The following is a 17,378-nucleotide window of genomic DNA, read 5'->3' as shown; positions in this document are numbered from 1 at the left end:
AATCTAAGACACCCGATCCTGACATGCTTTGTCGATAAGAGTCGTTAAGCAGTAGTGTTGCTTAGCTGACAGAGTCGACTAAGCGGACTGGACTCGTGGCCCAGACCAGGTGCTTAGCGAGTTTCTCGTCGACAAGTCAAAGCAGACCAGGCCCAGACAGTGGCTATAGCGCCGCGAAGCCTCACGGGAACGGGGTCACCAAGCCGCCCAGCACGCCGCCGCGATATGGCGTGGTGAAAATAATTCCGAACCAAGCCAGCAACATTTGCTGCCCAATGTCTAAGGTAAATACGTTTTATGTGATGTTTTGAAAATATTTTGACATTTTTCATATCCTTTGTTTTAATACATCACAAGAGGTAACTTCAATTCAGTTTCACGACCAGAAGAGCCAAGGTAGCAAATTATGAATTTGCTCTGTATGGGGGAGGGGGGGTAACGTTATTTCTGCACCTGATTTTTTATTCACCTTGAATATTCACCTCGAAGTGTGTATTTATAAATGTATAACATAATCATAATCTGATTAAAGCAATGAGGTTTAACGCAAATGGTCATGGGTCTGGAAAAGATATTCTAGTAAAGCTAGGACAGTGTGAAACTATTAAAGTTGTCTGTAGGGCCTCGTTCTCAAATGATTCTAAGGATTTACATACTACATGTAGTAGGCCGGCGTTTGTGCCCTTTTGAAAGGGCTACGTTAACCATCGTTATATATAACAATAAGCAAAAACGCCCTTCTGTAGTCGCCATGGCTAGGATTTACAGCATCCTGTAATTAAGCTTGTTGCTCCTTGTTGCTGTTAGTAAATCTGTAACATCAAAATAAAATTAAAACGGTAGTAGAATAGTAAATATGTTTAGTGCATGCCTGCATGTAATTTAAACATTCTAGCATCACCTTTATTCAATTACTGCTTGCTGTTTGATTATGACTTTTCTGTATTTCCAAATCAGTGCCTCTGACTCTTAATTAGCAGAGTCTTACACTTGAAGGGGGTTAAGCATGCATCCTCAATTGAGGTGAAGCATAATGCTTTTTCAAGTAGCTAGTGGTAGTGAAATGCGGCTTCACCACGGCTCACGTTTTTGGCCAAGCACACCGGGTCACCCCTACTCTTCTCGATAAGTGTGTTGGGTTCTTTTACATGCAGAGGTTTGACGCCCTAAAGCTCCCTCATACACGGGGCCGCTGTCTTTACGTCCCCCTCCGATAGGACGATGCGCATCTTTTCCAGTCATGTCCAGGCCCGGGCGCGAACTCGGGCCGCTGGCTCCAATGAATTTGAACCAGATGTGGTGAGAGGCAGAGTGCGCAGACCTCTACACCACGCGGACACGACACGTCATCTTTTGATGTTATGCATTAATTCTTGGAACTTTTTATTTGACAGACATCATGGCGAAGAGAAAAGAGTCTGGGGGTATATTCTGTAGCAGGCAAAAGAGACCCAGAATCCGGCGCAGAATACAGCACCTTGATGGGTCTTATGTTGATGGGTACATTGAGATGCCAGGCCCTGGAAACAACACTGCTAGCGACAACCTAGCAGGGACACCAGGAACATCTGCGCCTTTACCTCCTCCAGATTATCCTCTGAATCCAGACCCCCCCTGCACATCTGCTAGTGATGATCCACCAGGCCCCTCCAGATACCAAGCATCCAAAGAAAAGGAGCTGGCCAAGTGGGCAGCAATCAGGGATCAGCTCTTGGAAACTGCGACCAAACTGGAAGCCCCTTGCTACATTTGTAGCTTTTGTGGGGTGGAAGACTGCTGTCCCATTAAGTGCAATGACTGTGGGCCTACCATAACATATTGCACAGATTGTTGTGTAATAGTACAGCACCACCTGTCACCAGCTCACTACCCAGAACAATGGCATGTATGTACTGTTACTTAGGCCCACTTTATATTGAGTTTTTCACGACAGAGAATTCCCACTGTGGTTATCCCGCTGACTTCAAATTTTCTTCTGACAACTCTATATTGGTTGCCCGACAACTCAGCGGGATCCCCGACAAGTTCAAAGTGTGTTTGAAGAGAACTCGCCAGGCTCGCGACAGGGGGAGGTCAGGGTTTAGGTGATCAGCATATAGCGCAGGCTAATTGAAATGTGCCTCTAGTCATTCTGAACTGCTTGTAGGACTCACACAGTCACCCTGGCAAATTTCTACCAAAAGGTCGCCAGTACCCTTACATAACGCCATATCCCCTGGTGGTTATTGTTGCTACCCTGTGCCATAGCAATGGCAGCAGAGAAGTAAAGCAGGGTGGATTCTAGCTGGGCGAAAGAAAAACATCTGAAACGTTTTGATTCTGCGCATTATGTCAAAGGTCACCGTGGGTGTCCTGACAGATTTTCGAGCGATACGTCTAAAGACATTGCGACAGCGGTGTCTTGACAGCAGGAACTACATTTGTATAGCTGCTGTCACGAAAAGCTTGGTGTAAAGTGGGCCTAAAACTTCTAATAACATGTTGCCAGTTATTACTTAAATGGGTTTCCTTTTTTAAGCAGTCAACTTGATTCAGATGTGTCAAAATATGTAAAATCACATACTGACCTCTAAAGACATTGTACATGTAGTAGCTGAATGATGAGGTACCTGTTTTCATCTTGCTGTTGCACATATCATTTCTTCACTTCCAGTAGCTTATAATTTTTTTAAAATACTATCTACCAATACAGGTTAGTGCAGGTTAAGTCATTGTTTTGTGTAGGTACATGTATTTATGATGCCTACCTACATTTTGTGTGAACCAAGAAACAAACACTTCACATGCATTTGTTCCAAACGTTGGGTATATACGTTGAAGTATTTCGAGCCATGATTTATTTTATTATTTTGATCTGCTAACTTATTGACCTTATCTCCCATAACTGATGGTAACAGTATCCAACATATACTATTATATGCAATGTCCGACAGAAGAATGTTGGCTCAATTTTCATGGGATTCTATCCATGTAGAGAAGGCTATTTCAAACTTTACACCAATATCATATATCTAACACAGTAATCTTCATTTTCACAGGAGGATCATTACGAACCATTTCGACTGGGCAACCTTGAGAGCACTATTCTTGAAAGACATGACCACCAGGACTGTCCCAGCAGAACGTTAAAGATCTTCAAAGTTTTCAACAGTGCAGGTGACTACTTCTTAACTTTAATCTTCTTACTTATCATGGGTGCAATATGCCATGACAACAGGGCAAATTTCATACCAGCACGATAGATACCCACATCATTTGGAGCTATTTGCTACATAACCTTATGCAATCTTGGCTTGAAATACTGAGTTCATGTGCACCTTTGTGCACCCAAAATTGGAGCTGCACACCTAACTTTTGACTGTGAGTGCAGGATTTATTTCACTTTGTAGAAGAAAACTAGATTTACAGCATGAGAATATGATCTGTTTTCAGGTCGTGTCTGTTATTGGCGGATATTTGTCTGCGAGCATGAAGCTGATGCATGCACCCTGCTACGCTTTGGTCTTTGGGCAGCCACTGCAGATCGGCCCCAAACAGCATTCTCCACAGAATTGCTCGAGTGGTTGACAGCGCTAACACTAGAGTGCCAAGTGTCTGTCAAAGGCTTCTGCAATGCCGTCAGGTGGATGAGTGGTCTTTGCAAATATGAGGTAAGATAATTGTGGGTTTCAGCACCTGCCCTGAAACAATTGTTGAAACGAGAAGGAAAATTAGGTAGATGGACCATGGATGTTGTAATGGAAGTTGTGATGAATGTTACAAACCTGCCGCAAAATCTGCAGAGACCTGCAGCACATTCATGCTTGCATATGGTGCTTTTTTTTCCTTACATTTGTTATGAATATGTAGTCGCCAAGAAAGCGGGAACAACATCACATCACAATACAATGAATTTTGCAATTTGCTCTAAGTGAACCAAATTAAACTTGCCAAAATGTATGCCGCAGCCGAGACCACTCCCGAAGAGTGTCTTTTTCTATTCTTACCTGGTCAAAACGCCAGCTTTTTCTAAAGTGTAGCTTGTAAACTCACCTACATGTAGCTGTGAAAATAGGTTGCCACCAACTAAACTTATATGTAGTTACTCTAAGCAAGTGGGTGTTCTGTACTCTTGTATTTTACTGTTACAAGCTTATGTATTTTTTTTTTACTGTCCTTTGTCTTGCATTCAGGTTGATATCCTCTACAGGGCATTGATCGGCCAGTCGGTAGCTGAGTTCCACCACCATTTGTACAAGAGGAGAACGCTGCTTCATCTATGTTCACACCTTGGTGATGGAACTGTTTGTCCTGCATGCTCAAAGGTATGACACTTATCTATTTCACTCACTGACATTTCAAAAATTTTGCTTTAAATGTTTGCTGCTTGTAACATTCTTGTAATACCTTGTCTATATGGATTGAAATCCATCATCTTTGAAATGTATTTCACTGAAGTCTTTGTGTTATATGTATACGAGAAATGTATTGCTTTTTACTACCAATTCCCCTTCTCTTCTTGCCATTTATATGAAATGCTTCCATTTTGGGGGTCAAATGACCATCAAATGACCTGCTTCAGTTCTGTTTTTTTGCTTTGAAGGTAGAATAGACAAACATGGCAAGACTTTCTTTTTTACTTCTAATGTACCGGTCTTGGAAATATTTCTATGGGGATTTATGATGTCTACCTGCACCTATCTTGTACTTTTGTTGATACCTTTCACTGAACTGATCATTACCTCCTGTCAAATGTTACATAAATAATTCAATTTTTTGTAAGCGTCTTTCTCTTTCTAATCAAACAATTTCTGAAAATGAGTAATGGTTCAGGTAGGGGTAAAATTTGTGTGGTGCAGGTAATACATCTGTATTGAATGCCACATTGTACCAGCACAGATACACATATGCCCCCAATAGTATCTCGAAGTGACCTAGCATCTAAGGTTTGCTCAAGAATGAAAATTCAGTTCTAGATCATATGTAGGTGCAATACTGCAATTCACTTCTTTCTCATCCATTGTTATACTTATAAGTCAAGTAAGGTACACTTATCACCTTTTCTGGAATTTATATTTTCACTGTAGGGTGATGGAGAGATGATAGTTTCCCTAGATGCTAACTTTGGGCTTGTGAGGAAAAAATCATCAGGTACAAGTTCGGCAGGCCCTCTTCATCAAAGCACTTACTTCTTGCCTGATGATCAAGTGACCAAGTTTATGTCTGACTACTCTCAAGACAGCAAGCCTGATGAGGTAACCCAGTTTAGTACTTTGAAATGCAGTCACATTTTTTAACTACCATGTTATTTTGTATTGCATAACTCGAAACCTCAAAACAGGGGAACATTTCACAATAACTGGCCAAACACATTGCCATTACTCAGGTGACCACATTAAAGACAGCATTATTAGTCCATTACACATTAATTTGGTACATTCTCACTTCAGAGTATACTGCTACTCTTGTTCTTCTGTCATTGTAGTGATCATCGCCAGCAATATTGCCCTTTAATGAACTAGAGCTCTTGCTCTACTCAAACACTATGAAGGACCAATAGCTGAACATTTCCTTGCGATGACTGAATAGCTAGGATGATCCCTTCATGTTTTGTATTACAGTATGACTCATATAAATTGTGTTTATGCTGTCCTTTATTCAGGACTGCAACAACTTCCAAGCTGGAAGTTCTGTGCGATCTCGGTCCAGGCAAGAGAAGCTTGATGTGACAGGTGTGTTCGGGGCTGTATGTCGTCACAGCATGCCGGTCAAATTCCTTGACATGCATCATGGAGAAAGGTTTGAACTTCATTTCTGTTTGATTCTTGAATAATTTGATATCTTTGAGCTGGACATAGTAGAATTGTGATCCAAGCAACTCATTGGAACTGTATATACAGTCACTGGTACATATCAAAAAGATGACAGAACATGAATGTGGTTTGCATACAAACTTTTCCTTTTCCTCTTAAATTATCTACCAATGTGGAAATTGATAGGACCAAAGTGAATAACTGTTGATTACCTAAATGTGCATTATTAAGGGCTTTTAAACTTTGCACAAAAAGTTTGGAAACTTAACTTTGGTGGATCATATTTCCGTTATTTCTTTATCAATTTCAATGTATAATATATCATTGGAAAGCTTTTGTGATTTTCTTTCCTAGGATACCTAACTTATTATGATTGTAAATTGATGGATTGAGCACCAGGTCTAATAAAGTCAAACGCTCAATTCTGTATTTTTTCTTCTGTTGGTAGTGTCTTGTGCCAGGGTAATATGAAACTTCAATCAACCAAACATGTTGATATGAATGCCAAGCTTACTCTCCATTCATAGAAAAAATTGCTTGTAGGAACCACAGTTGTGATGAAGGTGGCCTAATACTGTAAAAGCAGAAATGTTCGCGATGGTTTAATGTTCACGATTTTCCCGGTAAGCTCTTCGCCGCAAACTTAAAACCACCGGGAAAATTTTTTGCCCTCCTACCCCCTTGTCTACTATTATCTCAAATGCGAACTTAAAACCACCGCGAATACTCCATTTTCTCCCTACCGCGAAATTAAAACCACGCGAACTTAAATGCAATTACAGTAGTGAGTACACAAGCCATGCGCTGTCACCACAGCCCGGCACATCCTCCTCATGCTTATCACCAGTTTTGTAAACAGTTCCTTGGCCATTCTTCCAAAAGGAGCCGACGAAGGTCGACCAGTGTTGTTCTGTTGGTCACTCTTGCATGCACAGCTCACCCAAGATGATCACAGAGCCAGAGCCTGAGAGGTGGTCAATCATATTGAGGTCAGGGCTGTTCGAAGGTCATTATATTCTCTGTATTCCTGCATCCTGGAGGTGGTCTGAAATGACCCTCATTGGCTGTGTGGATGGGCACTGTCATCTTGCAGAATGGCACTGAAATTGCAGGGGTAAGGATCTAAGACTGGATGGAGAATAGTGTTCCTACGTCTTGACACCTAAACAGACTTGAGGTCTGGGATGATCAGCCTGGTTTTTCCTCAGACAGTTATACTGCCCCACAACATGACGCTACCTCCAACAAACACTGTCTGTGCAATCAGGCTCGTGCAACAGTCAACATAGGGTTCTCAGCTGCCTCTACTCTTTGATTCCCCCAACCAGCAGTTGAAGAATAAATCTACTCTCTTGTAGCTATGAACATAATGTATACACACACACTGTTCCAGTCACGATGTGGACAACACCACTGCAAACAGGTTTGGTGCTGAGCTGAGTGTTTGGCACTATGCCAGCAGGGAATTTTTTTTTTAAAACCTACTCACCTACATTGTAGGAAGGCCTGTTGCTCGTTCCATTAGATTACAATTATAATGAGCTGGGTATCATAGGAAAGGAAATTACACAACGTACCTTTCCATTGATATATAATACATTGAAATGGATAAAGAAACATTGGAAATATGACCAACCAAAGTAAAGTTTCCAAAGTTTTTGTGCCAATTTTTTTTGTGTGAAATTGATGTGTTTAGGTCTTGACCTATCAAAGAAATGCTTATTAGATTTGGGGCCCAATAGCAGCTTTCAGGGTAAAGAACAAGTTGTGCAGGTTTGGGCCTTACACGCTTGATCAGTACATACTCAGCATAAATACATCATGTTTAATGATGGAAACTTTACATGTGTGATATACTAAAGCTGACTGACCATTCATGATCATGAGACTTGGGTATTGCAGTCATCATGCGCATAGCAATAAGAAAATGGATCTATATTTTTATTTGTGGGACCATTAAAGTAAACCTTGAGTAAACCTAGGTTTCAATGTATCTATTGGTTAACATGACATCAGCTAGCGCTGTTGGACAGTTTTCCACAAATATCCATTTTACAATTTGGAAAACAAACCCACAGATTCCAGAGGCTTGAAATATTTTAGGAATTTGTGAAATCGTATAACTCCTGATTCTGTTTATGTAGGCTTGGATATCCAGTCCACCTGATAGAAGAGCTTCTTTCTGCCGTTCAGCCAGGGAGGAATCTGAAGTTGCATGTCATGTATGATATTGCCTGCGTTTTAACGGCCCATTTAGAAGTAAGTTTCTTTAAAGTTGCACACTCTACATACATAAAACAAAGTCATCTGATTAAACTGAATGAGTTTTTTTCTTGATATGTTAAATATCCTAGCAAAAATCTTGATTTTGGTAAAGATTTTTTTTCAAAGTATGACCACATATGTTTATGGTTAGATCATCAAAAACTGTTATTTTTCTTGGATTTTGAGCTTTCTGAAAAACTCAGAATCAAAGAAGATAATATTGAAACAAAAGAAAATGACACTCTACATACAGAATATCCCCAACAGGTGGAAAGTATATACTCAGATATAAGATTTCTCCCAACACTCTGTTTTCAATTTGTTCTCTTGTTTCATTTCCATGTTGAAGTATGTGAGAACAAGTCAGTCAGAGACTGAACCACTGTGGTCTAAGGATCAAGATTGGGATATTAAGATGGAAATATCTCATCACTTCATAGCCTGGTGGTCTTCAGCTTTGTTGGAGAATTATAGTGTAGATGTGAATTTGTATTGTTTGTAATGTAGTGTAAAACATTATGCATATTATTTTGACTTGCCTGATTTAGCATGCAGAAAGGTGGGACCTGCTGGAGGCAATTGAATTGGCTATTCCAATCTTCCACTGTTACGGCCACAAGTCTTCCTGTCAGGTACTGGTAAATTTATTGATCATTTGTTTGTGGGCATAACAAATTTTATGGAACTTGGACATTGACATGATTTATACCTAAATCAGTGTCCCCTCTCACTGCCTTAAGTTATACTTGCCATCAAGTAATATTTTATCGAGAGATTGCTAGTTGCTTCTCAAATTTTTCATCAGTGGGTGCATATTAATTGCAGACTTTCTTCTGAGCTGTATTGTCAAAACAGACACAATATAGTGCTTATTACCTAGACTCATCACCAACATGTAAAAGAACAGTTAGTTAATGCCTGTCTTTTACAATTTCAATGGCAGATACTGTACAGTCCTCGAAGGAAGGAGGGATTTGGGCTGACGGACGGGGAATGTGTCGAGAGACTGTGGTCGTATCTTCGAGGCTTTAATTCCATCACCAAGGAGATGACACCAACCCACCGGACTGACCTTCTGACCGATGCATTACTGCATTATGGCAGGAGGAAGGTTGCAGATATGCGTAAGTTTTTATTGGAATTTGTTATACATAGAAAGTAACCTCCAGTTCACAATGCCTACTCTCACACTGCATAAAATTTATCGTTCAATCTTAACATTACCAGCAGGAGGCTTATGTGTTAGATGAACACATTTTGTCCTTGCTCTTCCCTTATGATGTATTTAGCTAAATTTCCTTAGATCCTAGTAGCTTACTACTTACCTTGAGCACAAACAAACATCTATGAACATCTTGTTAAGACATAAAAAATTGTCATGCTGCTTGCACTTCAGATGTCAGCCTTGTTCAGAACTATGACAAGGCTGAGAAGACCTACAAGTTGGCCTCGGACGAGCTCAAAAACATCATGGAACAGGCACCAGGTAAGATGTTCATGTGTTCCCAGTCTTTCAATTGCTTACCTCACCCTCTGCCTTATGCCTTGGAATTAAAAGAAGCAAACTTGTTATTTTGTCTTTTATATATCCAAAAAAATGTATTTTAAAGGGTTTGAATATGGTCAGCTAACATGAGCCTTAGAATAGGAAGAAATTCCAGTTGACATCATTTATGCTTTCAGATTTTTATAGCTATCCCTGCTACTCTCTCCAAGGCACGAAAAACAAATACTCAGGAAACCAAAGAAATAATTTTTCAGAGGTTGTTATTGTGTGCAAATCAATAATGATGAAAGGACATAGTTATCAAAGCAACATTGATGTGAAAGCATTTACTTAACTGAGGTAATACTATATGATAATTCAATAGTTGCAGTGTCTGAAGATGATGTCGAGACCTGGAGGAAGAATGAGATAGACCTCATCAAACAGTGGAAGCGAGGAAGACAGAGATGTGAGTATTGTATTATGTATTTGTTGTGATTGGTTGTTTGTAGTAAAGAAAAACAGAATAAGTATGTTACACTATTGGTCAAACTGACAAAAGTTGTTTCATTCTGTCATTTCAGCAAGTTTGAGTCAATGGAAGAAGACGTACGCACTGGACCTGTCTGTCTTCTTCTCCATTAGGTAACAGATGAACCTGGTTGGGCAATGTGTCCAGATGTTGTTGAACATACTGTTGTTGTTACTGATTGTTTCTTAACGACATTTTTGCTTGCTACAATTGTATTAGAAGGGTAAATTGCTCAGATTTTACTTAGTCTAACAGGTCAGGGTAAATTACGTATATTACATGTAGTATGATAATGTTTATTTGTCTTGTTTGACAGGGACGAGATGCAGTCGTGCACTGATGGAATTCTTCGCTCAGCATTGATGGCTCAGTACAAAGAGTAAGTGATGCACAAAAATAAATGCGCAGTGACTGAAGCTTATTATATATTGCTTTTTTTTCTTTTAAACAAAATTAATCCATATGACTGCTGCCAAAATTACACATGTTGTAAGTGTGGTATAGTGATGTAGCAAAGGCATATTACTATAGTGTTAGCAATTGTTGTATTAGTAAATGTTTTCTTCAATTGTAATGGGATCATCGCGCGCAAGCGCAATAGATCCCAAGTAATTGGATACCACAAAGTTCTGCACGCATAGTTGCACCTTAGCTGTTCTAGCACCATAGCAGTTCTAGCTACTGCTGTATCATAGAAGTCAAAGCACATGTGTAGTGGTCCTGGTCGTTAACTCGTTAAACGTTTCGCACCAAGTTATGTGCGCATAATATCATAGAAGTTAAAGTTGTTGTCTTCTTTTTATGTTGTTGTCATTGTTGTCTGAGTGTTGGCGACCTTTTTCTTTTTGGCGGGTCTAGCTACCCATCTGGATGTTGTCCAAGAGTTGAAATCAGAATCTGCCAAACACTCAGACTCTTCATTCGATATATATCCTTGTTAAGTGAGAGAGCAGACAATTTCCTTTTCAGTTTGGTGTTTTCTTGCTTCTTATTTCATAATTTCAGTTTCAGCACACTGCCCGGCTTGTCCCAAGTTTGGGAGTGTAACCATGCCATCTCTTAGCTTTAATGTGATTTAGAAAGGTTATGGTATTTTCAAAAAGTCTCAATACAAAGTCAGTTTTGTATTGTCAAGTTTAAAGACATTAGAACAAGATCACCAAACACAAGGAAATCATTCAATTTTAGATGTATTAAAACATCATGTTGCTAAGATGAAGTACCTCAAAAAAGTAATTTCAGAGCTGTTCATAGAACCCAGTGACAATCATGTTTTCTGCAGAATGGAGCAAAAGCTGGTGCTAACTGAAAGGAAACACAAGATCAGCCGATGGAAGGAAGACCATGATGACTACAAAACTACCCTGCTCCTTGTTGACAGTGAGGAAAGGCGTTCTCTGTTGGAGAAACTTTGGAGGGAAGCATCAGAGAGGACTTTCCTTCTATCATTGAAGAAGAAGTACCCAGGTCTGTTTTACTTGAACATGAGGGGATTAACCTTCAATATTTCCAATTGTTCTAAATCATGATAATCAAAGTTACTCTGTCATTGTCCATTTTGATGTATCTGTCACTGTGTCCTCACATGTGCTTAAAACTTAGATATATTTGACTTTGCATTGCTGTCAATTTATATTTTCTTCAGATGGCCAGGCCATAGCAAAGAAGCTGGGAAGGCTGCTGAAGAGTATCAACAAAAAACTCAAAAAGACGATTGCAAACTACAACAAGATTGCCAGACTGCCACTGGACACATCGTTCCCTCGAACAATCGACTTCCAAGAAGCTTGCCAGCCTACCTGGCAATGCTACACACAGTTAGATTTGTTGGTGAGTTAAAATCATAATGTAAAGAAGATGTTCAGTCTGGAGTCGCATCCACGCAGCAGACATCAATTATGTTGGATTTTTGTCTCTGCCAGATGATATGATTATGCAGAAAGAAAGAAAAAAGCAAAGTTAGAGAGTCAACCTTTAGTGCCATTGACATTATCTTTTAATACTATGGTATGTTAGCAGTAGGTTTGTGCTGGAAGATTATAATTTTGGAGAAAGAAACAGTTTTATCACCTTGTATTTATTTCATATCACCTATTTTTCATTCTCTCTGAATAAGGTGCTAGATAGTATGGCCATTCAAACTATTCTATTTGGTTTTTCTGTCAGGAGGATGGGCTTGTCCCTAAATCAGTCCAGAGACAGGCCATTGATGCGCTGTGCCTGAAGAAGTGTGCAGAGGAAGAACTCAGGATGACATCCAAGGATATGATTAATTTCATTGAGAGTGGTTTAGCAGAATATGAAACCATATCAGAATCAATAAAGATGTACAAGAATGATGGAGACATAGGTGCTGTTGCTATGCTCCACAAAAAACGTGATGCTTTGCAAAGTCAGCTACACTTTGCCCACACTATGTTTGGGACTAAACTAGAAATTCTCCCAGAAGTCCCTACAGGGGACAGTGCTAACTTGAGTAGTGACCTTGAATATTCATTAGATAGCGAATATGATGAAGAAGAGGATGATGATGAATCTGAGGGAGAGGATGATGAGTAAGTTCATGTTAACAGAAATGACACTGAAGATAATCATGTACAACAGACAACCTGTTAAGAGATGATGTGAGTGCTTAAAGTGTCTTAGTTAAAATCGGTGTGACGACATTTTTACGATGTATGTCATTAAGAATATATTCTTGTAGCTTACATGTACATAACATGTATATATATATATATCAGTAGCCTGACAAACCACTTGCCGGGCATTGCACCCTAGGAAAGTGCTGATGATGGTGGTGGTACAACAAAAACCAAAAAAAGTGATGGGGGAAAACAAGATAGACATGGTGATGTGATTATGTGTACAACAGACTGCAGTTGTCCGAGGTGAACATAAGTTACGCTTCTGCTGTTTGAAGTCAATGAACTAACAGTAAGTGAAGGAGAGTGTTGCACTTCTTAATTGTATATTCTTGAAATGACTTTCCAATACCCATATGCGAAGCCTTATCTTTTTCTCTTTTCTATCCTGGGCCATGAGCAAAAATGCAATCACTACAGCATGAGGCAAGTCGAATGGCAATGATGTGTGACCCGGAAATATTGGAATGTTTCCATGGTAAAGAAGTACATTGCATGAATATAGCTATAGTTTGTGTCCAAAACTAAGTTACATCAGTTCAGACCTTCGCATGAGTGATGTTATAAAATTACAGTGACTGTGTAGATCAATCATATCAGCTATGCTAAAACAGTTCATATGTTGGTTGCTACATTTACCAAGTAGCCAGCATTTATGCTGGTGGATGACGAGAAAATTAGTACTTTTTAGTATTTTTTGTTATTTGCTAGATCGGGCAACACGAAGGAAGGAAATATTACTGCAGTGTGTCTTACTCTCCTAGATCCTCTCACCAGTTTTCAGCATGTGTTCCATTGTTCCATACACATAAGTGCGGCAGTGTTCATTATTATGACATTTAAACTATTTCTTTTGACTATTGTTAAAGTTGTAGTTCAGCATGAAACATGGAATATTGCAAACATTAACATTGCCTAAAAATGAATAATTCTTGTATCTGAAACCCGATATGCAGTATGTTATGAACCCACTAAGACACATGCATTCAGAATGGGCTAGCGACAAAAAATGATGGCATATGATAAAACGGTGACGATCTGCCCATTCAACCTCTGCTTGGAGAGTAGGAATAAACCATGTAGCTCCACAATCTCTGTTTTGGCTCCCTGTATCTGTGTCCAATGACCTCAACATCGGTCCATAACATATGGCACTCAGTAGCTGATGTGGGGCAAAGTGAAGTACATGTATATTGGATATCTTTGGTCTTGCCTGCCAAGATGTATACAGGCTATGACAATAAATGAGCAAGTTGTTGATTCATAAAGAAGGCCACCTTATCGTCCATTTGCTTTTCACCATTTGTTTCCATTGTCTTTTGTGTATAGCATATTGTATCAAAACGACCATACAGTAAAATACTCTGCACAAGGCTAAGATCATCCATATCCATTACATCATTAGCATTCTTATGCACATCATACAACCATAAGGGCTCGTGTAACTGCACAAGGGTTGGAGACTGAAATGTATATTTCCGCTGACACAGAAAAAAAAGCGAATACTAGTATACCAAAAGTTAGATGTCGTCAGAGTGGCATAACAAATCGTGTTCTTGCGTCTATTAGGAGATACAGCTTGCAGATATGCAGGCTTTTAATGAAAGAAATTCTAGAGGCCCCAACATGAGAGAATAGATTGCCAGGTATTAGGTGCTGACCGAAAGTTACCAATGTGTGCATACATGATCTAGATTGGATGAAATACTGTCATTCACAGGACTAATGGTCTCCCAAAAAAACTGATTTCTTTCTTTTGCATCAAATTTCCCACCGCTGATTTCTTAATGAGATTTTGGTGTTATGATCTGCACCTTCTTCAGTTCTGTCCCCTGCCACTAGGATTAAATGATTTTTTGGGGTAAATATTTTAAATCAAACACCCTGACCACGCAACCAGTCAAGTGCTAAATCAACATACGACTTTTGTCGATCATTATTGATGCGTATACAAACAAAGTTTCAAACTTGAGTTTGTGAAGTTACCAGTGTTTCCCCTATTGGTATGGTATACTATCGGCGATTTTCTCAATTCTGCAGTTCTGTCACCTACCGCTAGGGTAAGATAATTTTTGGCTTTTTGTAAATATTTTTAACCAAACGTACTGAACAGGAAATTGGACAAGTGCTGTACTAAGATATGATTTTTTTACGATTTTTGTACATCATTATTGATGAATACAAAGCTTTGAAACTTAGCTGATCCCGCCAGTAACACAGGCCATGCGCCCATGCTTAAACAATGGGGAAAGATTTAAACACGTTTAACGTCCGAACGCAAGACGATATGTAGAATCGGGTTCCTGCCAAGAAATACGGTCTAAGAGGTGTTTTAGATGATACCAAGTTTAGGCTTCTGGGAGATAGATATCACCCTAACCCTAGCCCTAACCCTAACCAAGGGTGCCAAGGACCATCCATACCAAAACAATGTAGATGGCCATGGCTTTGACCATTACGTTTTATATAAATCTATCAAGGACTTTTCAACTAAGTAAGTTTTGAAAAATATGTCAGTCAAATTTGAACTTAATCCTGTTGTACTGTGGGCGAGATGTCAAGTCCGTGCGAATCTCGCTCAAAGCGAGGCCGCATTCCGCTATCTTCCACACGGTCTATTCTAGCGATTTTAACCGCAATTGACGGAAGTGAGCTTTCCGTCATAAAGCAAGAAGGAGGTGATATTTTTTAATAAAACTTTCAAGAAAGTAGGTGTATATACTCATCTATTTGTGCTGTTAGTAGCTTGGTTGTTCCACCTTTCTGCTTGAAGATACAGATCATTAATCGATCGTCATTTTTGAGCATTGCCAAAGGTTCAAACATGAAAAGTCCGACATTACAAAAATTATGTAATGTTAGGGATCTACATCGTGAAAAATACATATCATCCATACAACTCTATCAAGAACATTTCAGTGGTATTACCACTACTTTTCTGAGTGTTTGTACTCAATGTTTGAGGAGAAAGGTAGACTTTTGTTGAGAAATTGTGTCAGAAACCCATTATTTATTGTCTGAGATTCAACTGTTAGTAACTCCATAACCAATTGTACTCATCGCTTGGGAATTCATACAATGACTTAGTAAGCTTTCATGAATATTTCAGCCAACTTTGGAAGAAATCCGTTGTATTCTAGGTAAGATATGAAATCCAACATTTTCCAGTATCGCGCAAAGCGAGGTTGCGTTCCAAAAGCTGCCTTCCGCAGGGAACTGCAAATCACCGAAAGCGCTTTCCTTCATAAAACAAGAAAGAAGTGATAGTTTTAGATGAAACTTTTACAAAAGTAGGCCGATATGCTCATCTATTCGTTGTGTTAGCGATTTTGCTGTCCCACTTTTTGGCTGGAAGATATAGGTCATTGATCGATTGTCATTTTGCCTAGCGATAAAAAGCAGAACTGCAGAAATTGACCTAAATTCAGTGTGTTATTGTTGTCTTCTGTCGAGAGTAAAATCTTTCATTCGTCACATGATCTACAAGAATGTTTTAAAAAATCGTATTTTGATATTCCATTTGTCCAATAGCCTTGAAACTGGGTTTGATGGGATATATCTACAAACAACGTGCCAAAAGCTGATTTAGCGATAACCACCTTGTCCTGCCAAAAATGCTGATTAAGGATCAAATCAGGAAATTGTGCTTTTACGACAAAAAAAGTATATATCTGATGTCTTGGGACCATTTCGCATCCAAAAAAGTTGGTCTGAAGAATATTGGACATTGTTTCGCGATAACCACCTTTTCCTGTCAAAAATGCTGATTTGGCATCAAATCAGGAAATTGTGCTTTTACGACAAAAAAAATATATATCTGATGTCTTGGGACCATTTCGCATCCAAAAAAGTTGGTCTGAAGAATATCGGACATTGTTTCGCGATAACCACCTTTTCCTGTCAAAAATGCTGATTTGGCATCAAATCAGGAAATTGTGCTTTTACGACAAAAAAAGTATATATCTGATGTCTTGGGACCATTTCGCATCCAAAAAAGTTGGTCTGAAGAATATCGGACATTGTTTCGCGATAACCACCTTTTCCTGTCAAAAATGCTGATTTGGCATCAAATCAGGAAATTGTGCTTTTACGACAAAAAAAGTATATATCTGATGTCTTGGGACCATTTCGCATCCAAAAAAGTTGGTCTGAAGAATATTGGACATTGTTTCGCGATAACCACCTTTTCCTGTCAAAAATGCTGATTTGGCATCAAATCAGGAAATTGTGCTTTTACGACAAAAAAAGTATATATCTGATGTCTTGGGACCATTTCGCATCCAAAAAAGTTGGTCTGAAGAATATTGGACATTGTTTCGCGATAACCACCTTTTCCTGTCAAAAATGCTGATTTGGCATCAAATCAGGAAATTGTGCTTTTACGACAAAAAAAATATATATCTGATGTCTTGGGACCATTTCGCATCCAAAAAAGTTGGTCTGAAGAATATCGGACATTGTTTCGCGATAACCACATTTTCCTGTCAAAAATGCTGATTTGGCATCAAATCAGGAAATTGTGCTTTTATGACAAAAAAAGTATATATCTGATGTCTTGGGACCATTTTGCATCCAAAAAAGTTGGTCTGAAGAATATCGGACATTGTTTCGCGATAACCACATTTTCCTGTCAAAAATGCTGATTTGGCATCAAATCAGGA

General features: G+C 39.2%; 1 protein-coding gene across 3 annotated transcripts; it reads left to right on the top strand.

The window, feature by feature from the left end:
• The first annotated feature begins 12 nt into the window (after positions 1-12).
• Positions 13-14,016, top strand: LOC136442121 (uncharacterized). 3 transcript variants are annotated; one of them, XM_066438750.1, is made up of 17 exons: positions 13-284; positions 1,395-1,885; positions 3,039-3,156; positions 3,433-3,650; positions 4,173-4,304; positions 5,067-5,234; positions 5,642-5,778; positions 7,937-8,051; positions 8,606-8,689; positions 9,001-9,181; positions 9,454-9,543; positions 9,929-10,012; positions 10,128-10,188; positions 10,392-10,454; positions 11,358-11,542; positions 11,721-11,905; positions 12,242-14,016. In XM_066438750.1, the coding sequence occupies exons 2-17, from the start codon at positions 1,400-1,402 to the stop codon at positions 12,632-12,634; spliced, it is 2,700 nt and encodes an 899-aa protein (XP_066294847.1). In that variant the 5' UTR covers positions 13-284; positions 1,395-1,399; the 3' UTR covers positions 12,635-14,016. The 3 variants fall into 3 exon arrangements, with proteins under 3 accessions (XP_066294847.1, XP_066294857.1, XP_066294868.1); XM_066438760.1 differs by lacking the exon at positions 1,395-1,885; XM_066438771.1 differs by lacking the exon at positions 13-284 and having other exon boundaries at positions 1,767-1,881.
• Positions 14,017-17,378: the final 3,362 nt, after the last annotated feature.

This window comes from Branchiostoma lanceolatum, chromosome 1, assembly GCF_035083965.1.
Source record: "Branchiostoma lanceolatum isolate klBraLanc5 chromosome 1, klBraLanc5.hap2, whole genome shotgun sequence".
Lineage (NCBI taxonomy): Eukaryota > Metazoa > Chordata > Leptocardii > Amphioxiformes > Branchiostomatidae > Branchiostoma > Branchiostoma lanceolatum.
This window is presented reverse-complemented; position numbering and strand designations above follow the sequence as displayed.

What these genes read in the sequence shown, in the direction of transcription:
- LOC136442121 (XM_066438750.1), top strand. Translation starts at nt 1,400, where the DNA reads ATGGCGAAGAGAAAAGAGTCTGGGGGTATATTCTGTAGCAGGCAAAAG. An exon ending in CATCATGGAACAGGCACCAG is followed by an intron (nt 9,544 to 9,928) that starts GTAAGATGTTCA and finishes ATAATTCAATAG; the next exon opens with TTGCAGTGTCTGAAGATGAT. An exon ending in TCTGTCTTCTTCTCCATTAG is followed by an intron (nt 10,189 to 10,391) that starts GTAACAGATGAA and finishes CTTGTTTGACAG; the next exon opens with GGACGAGATGCAGTCGTGCA.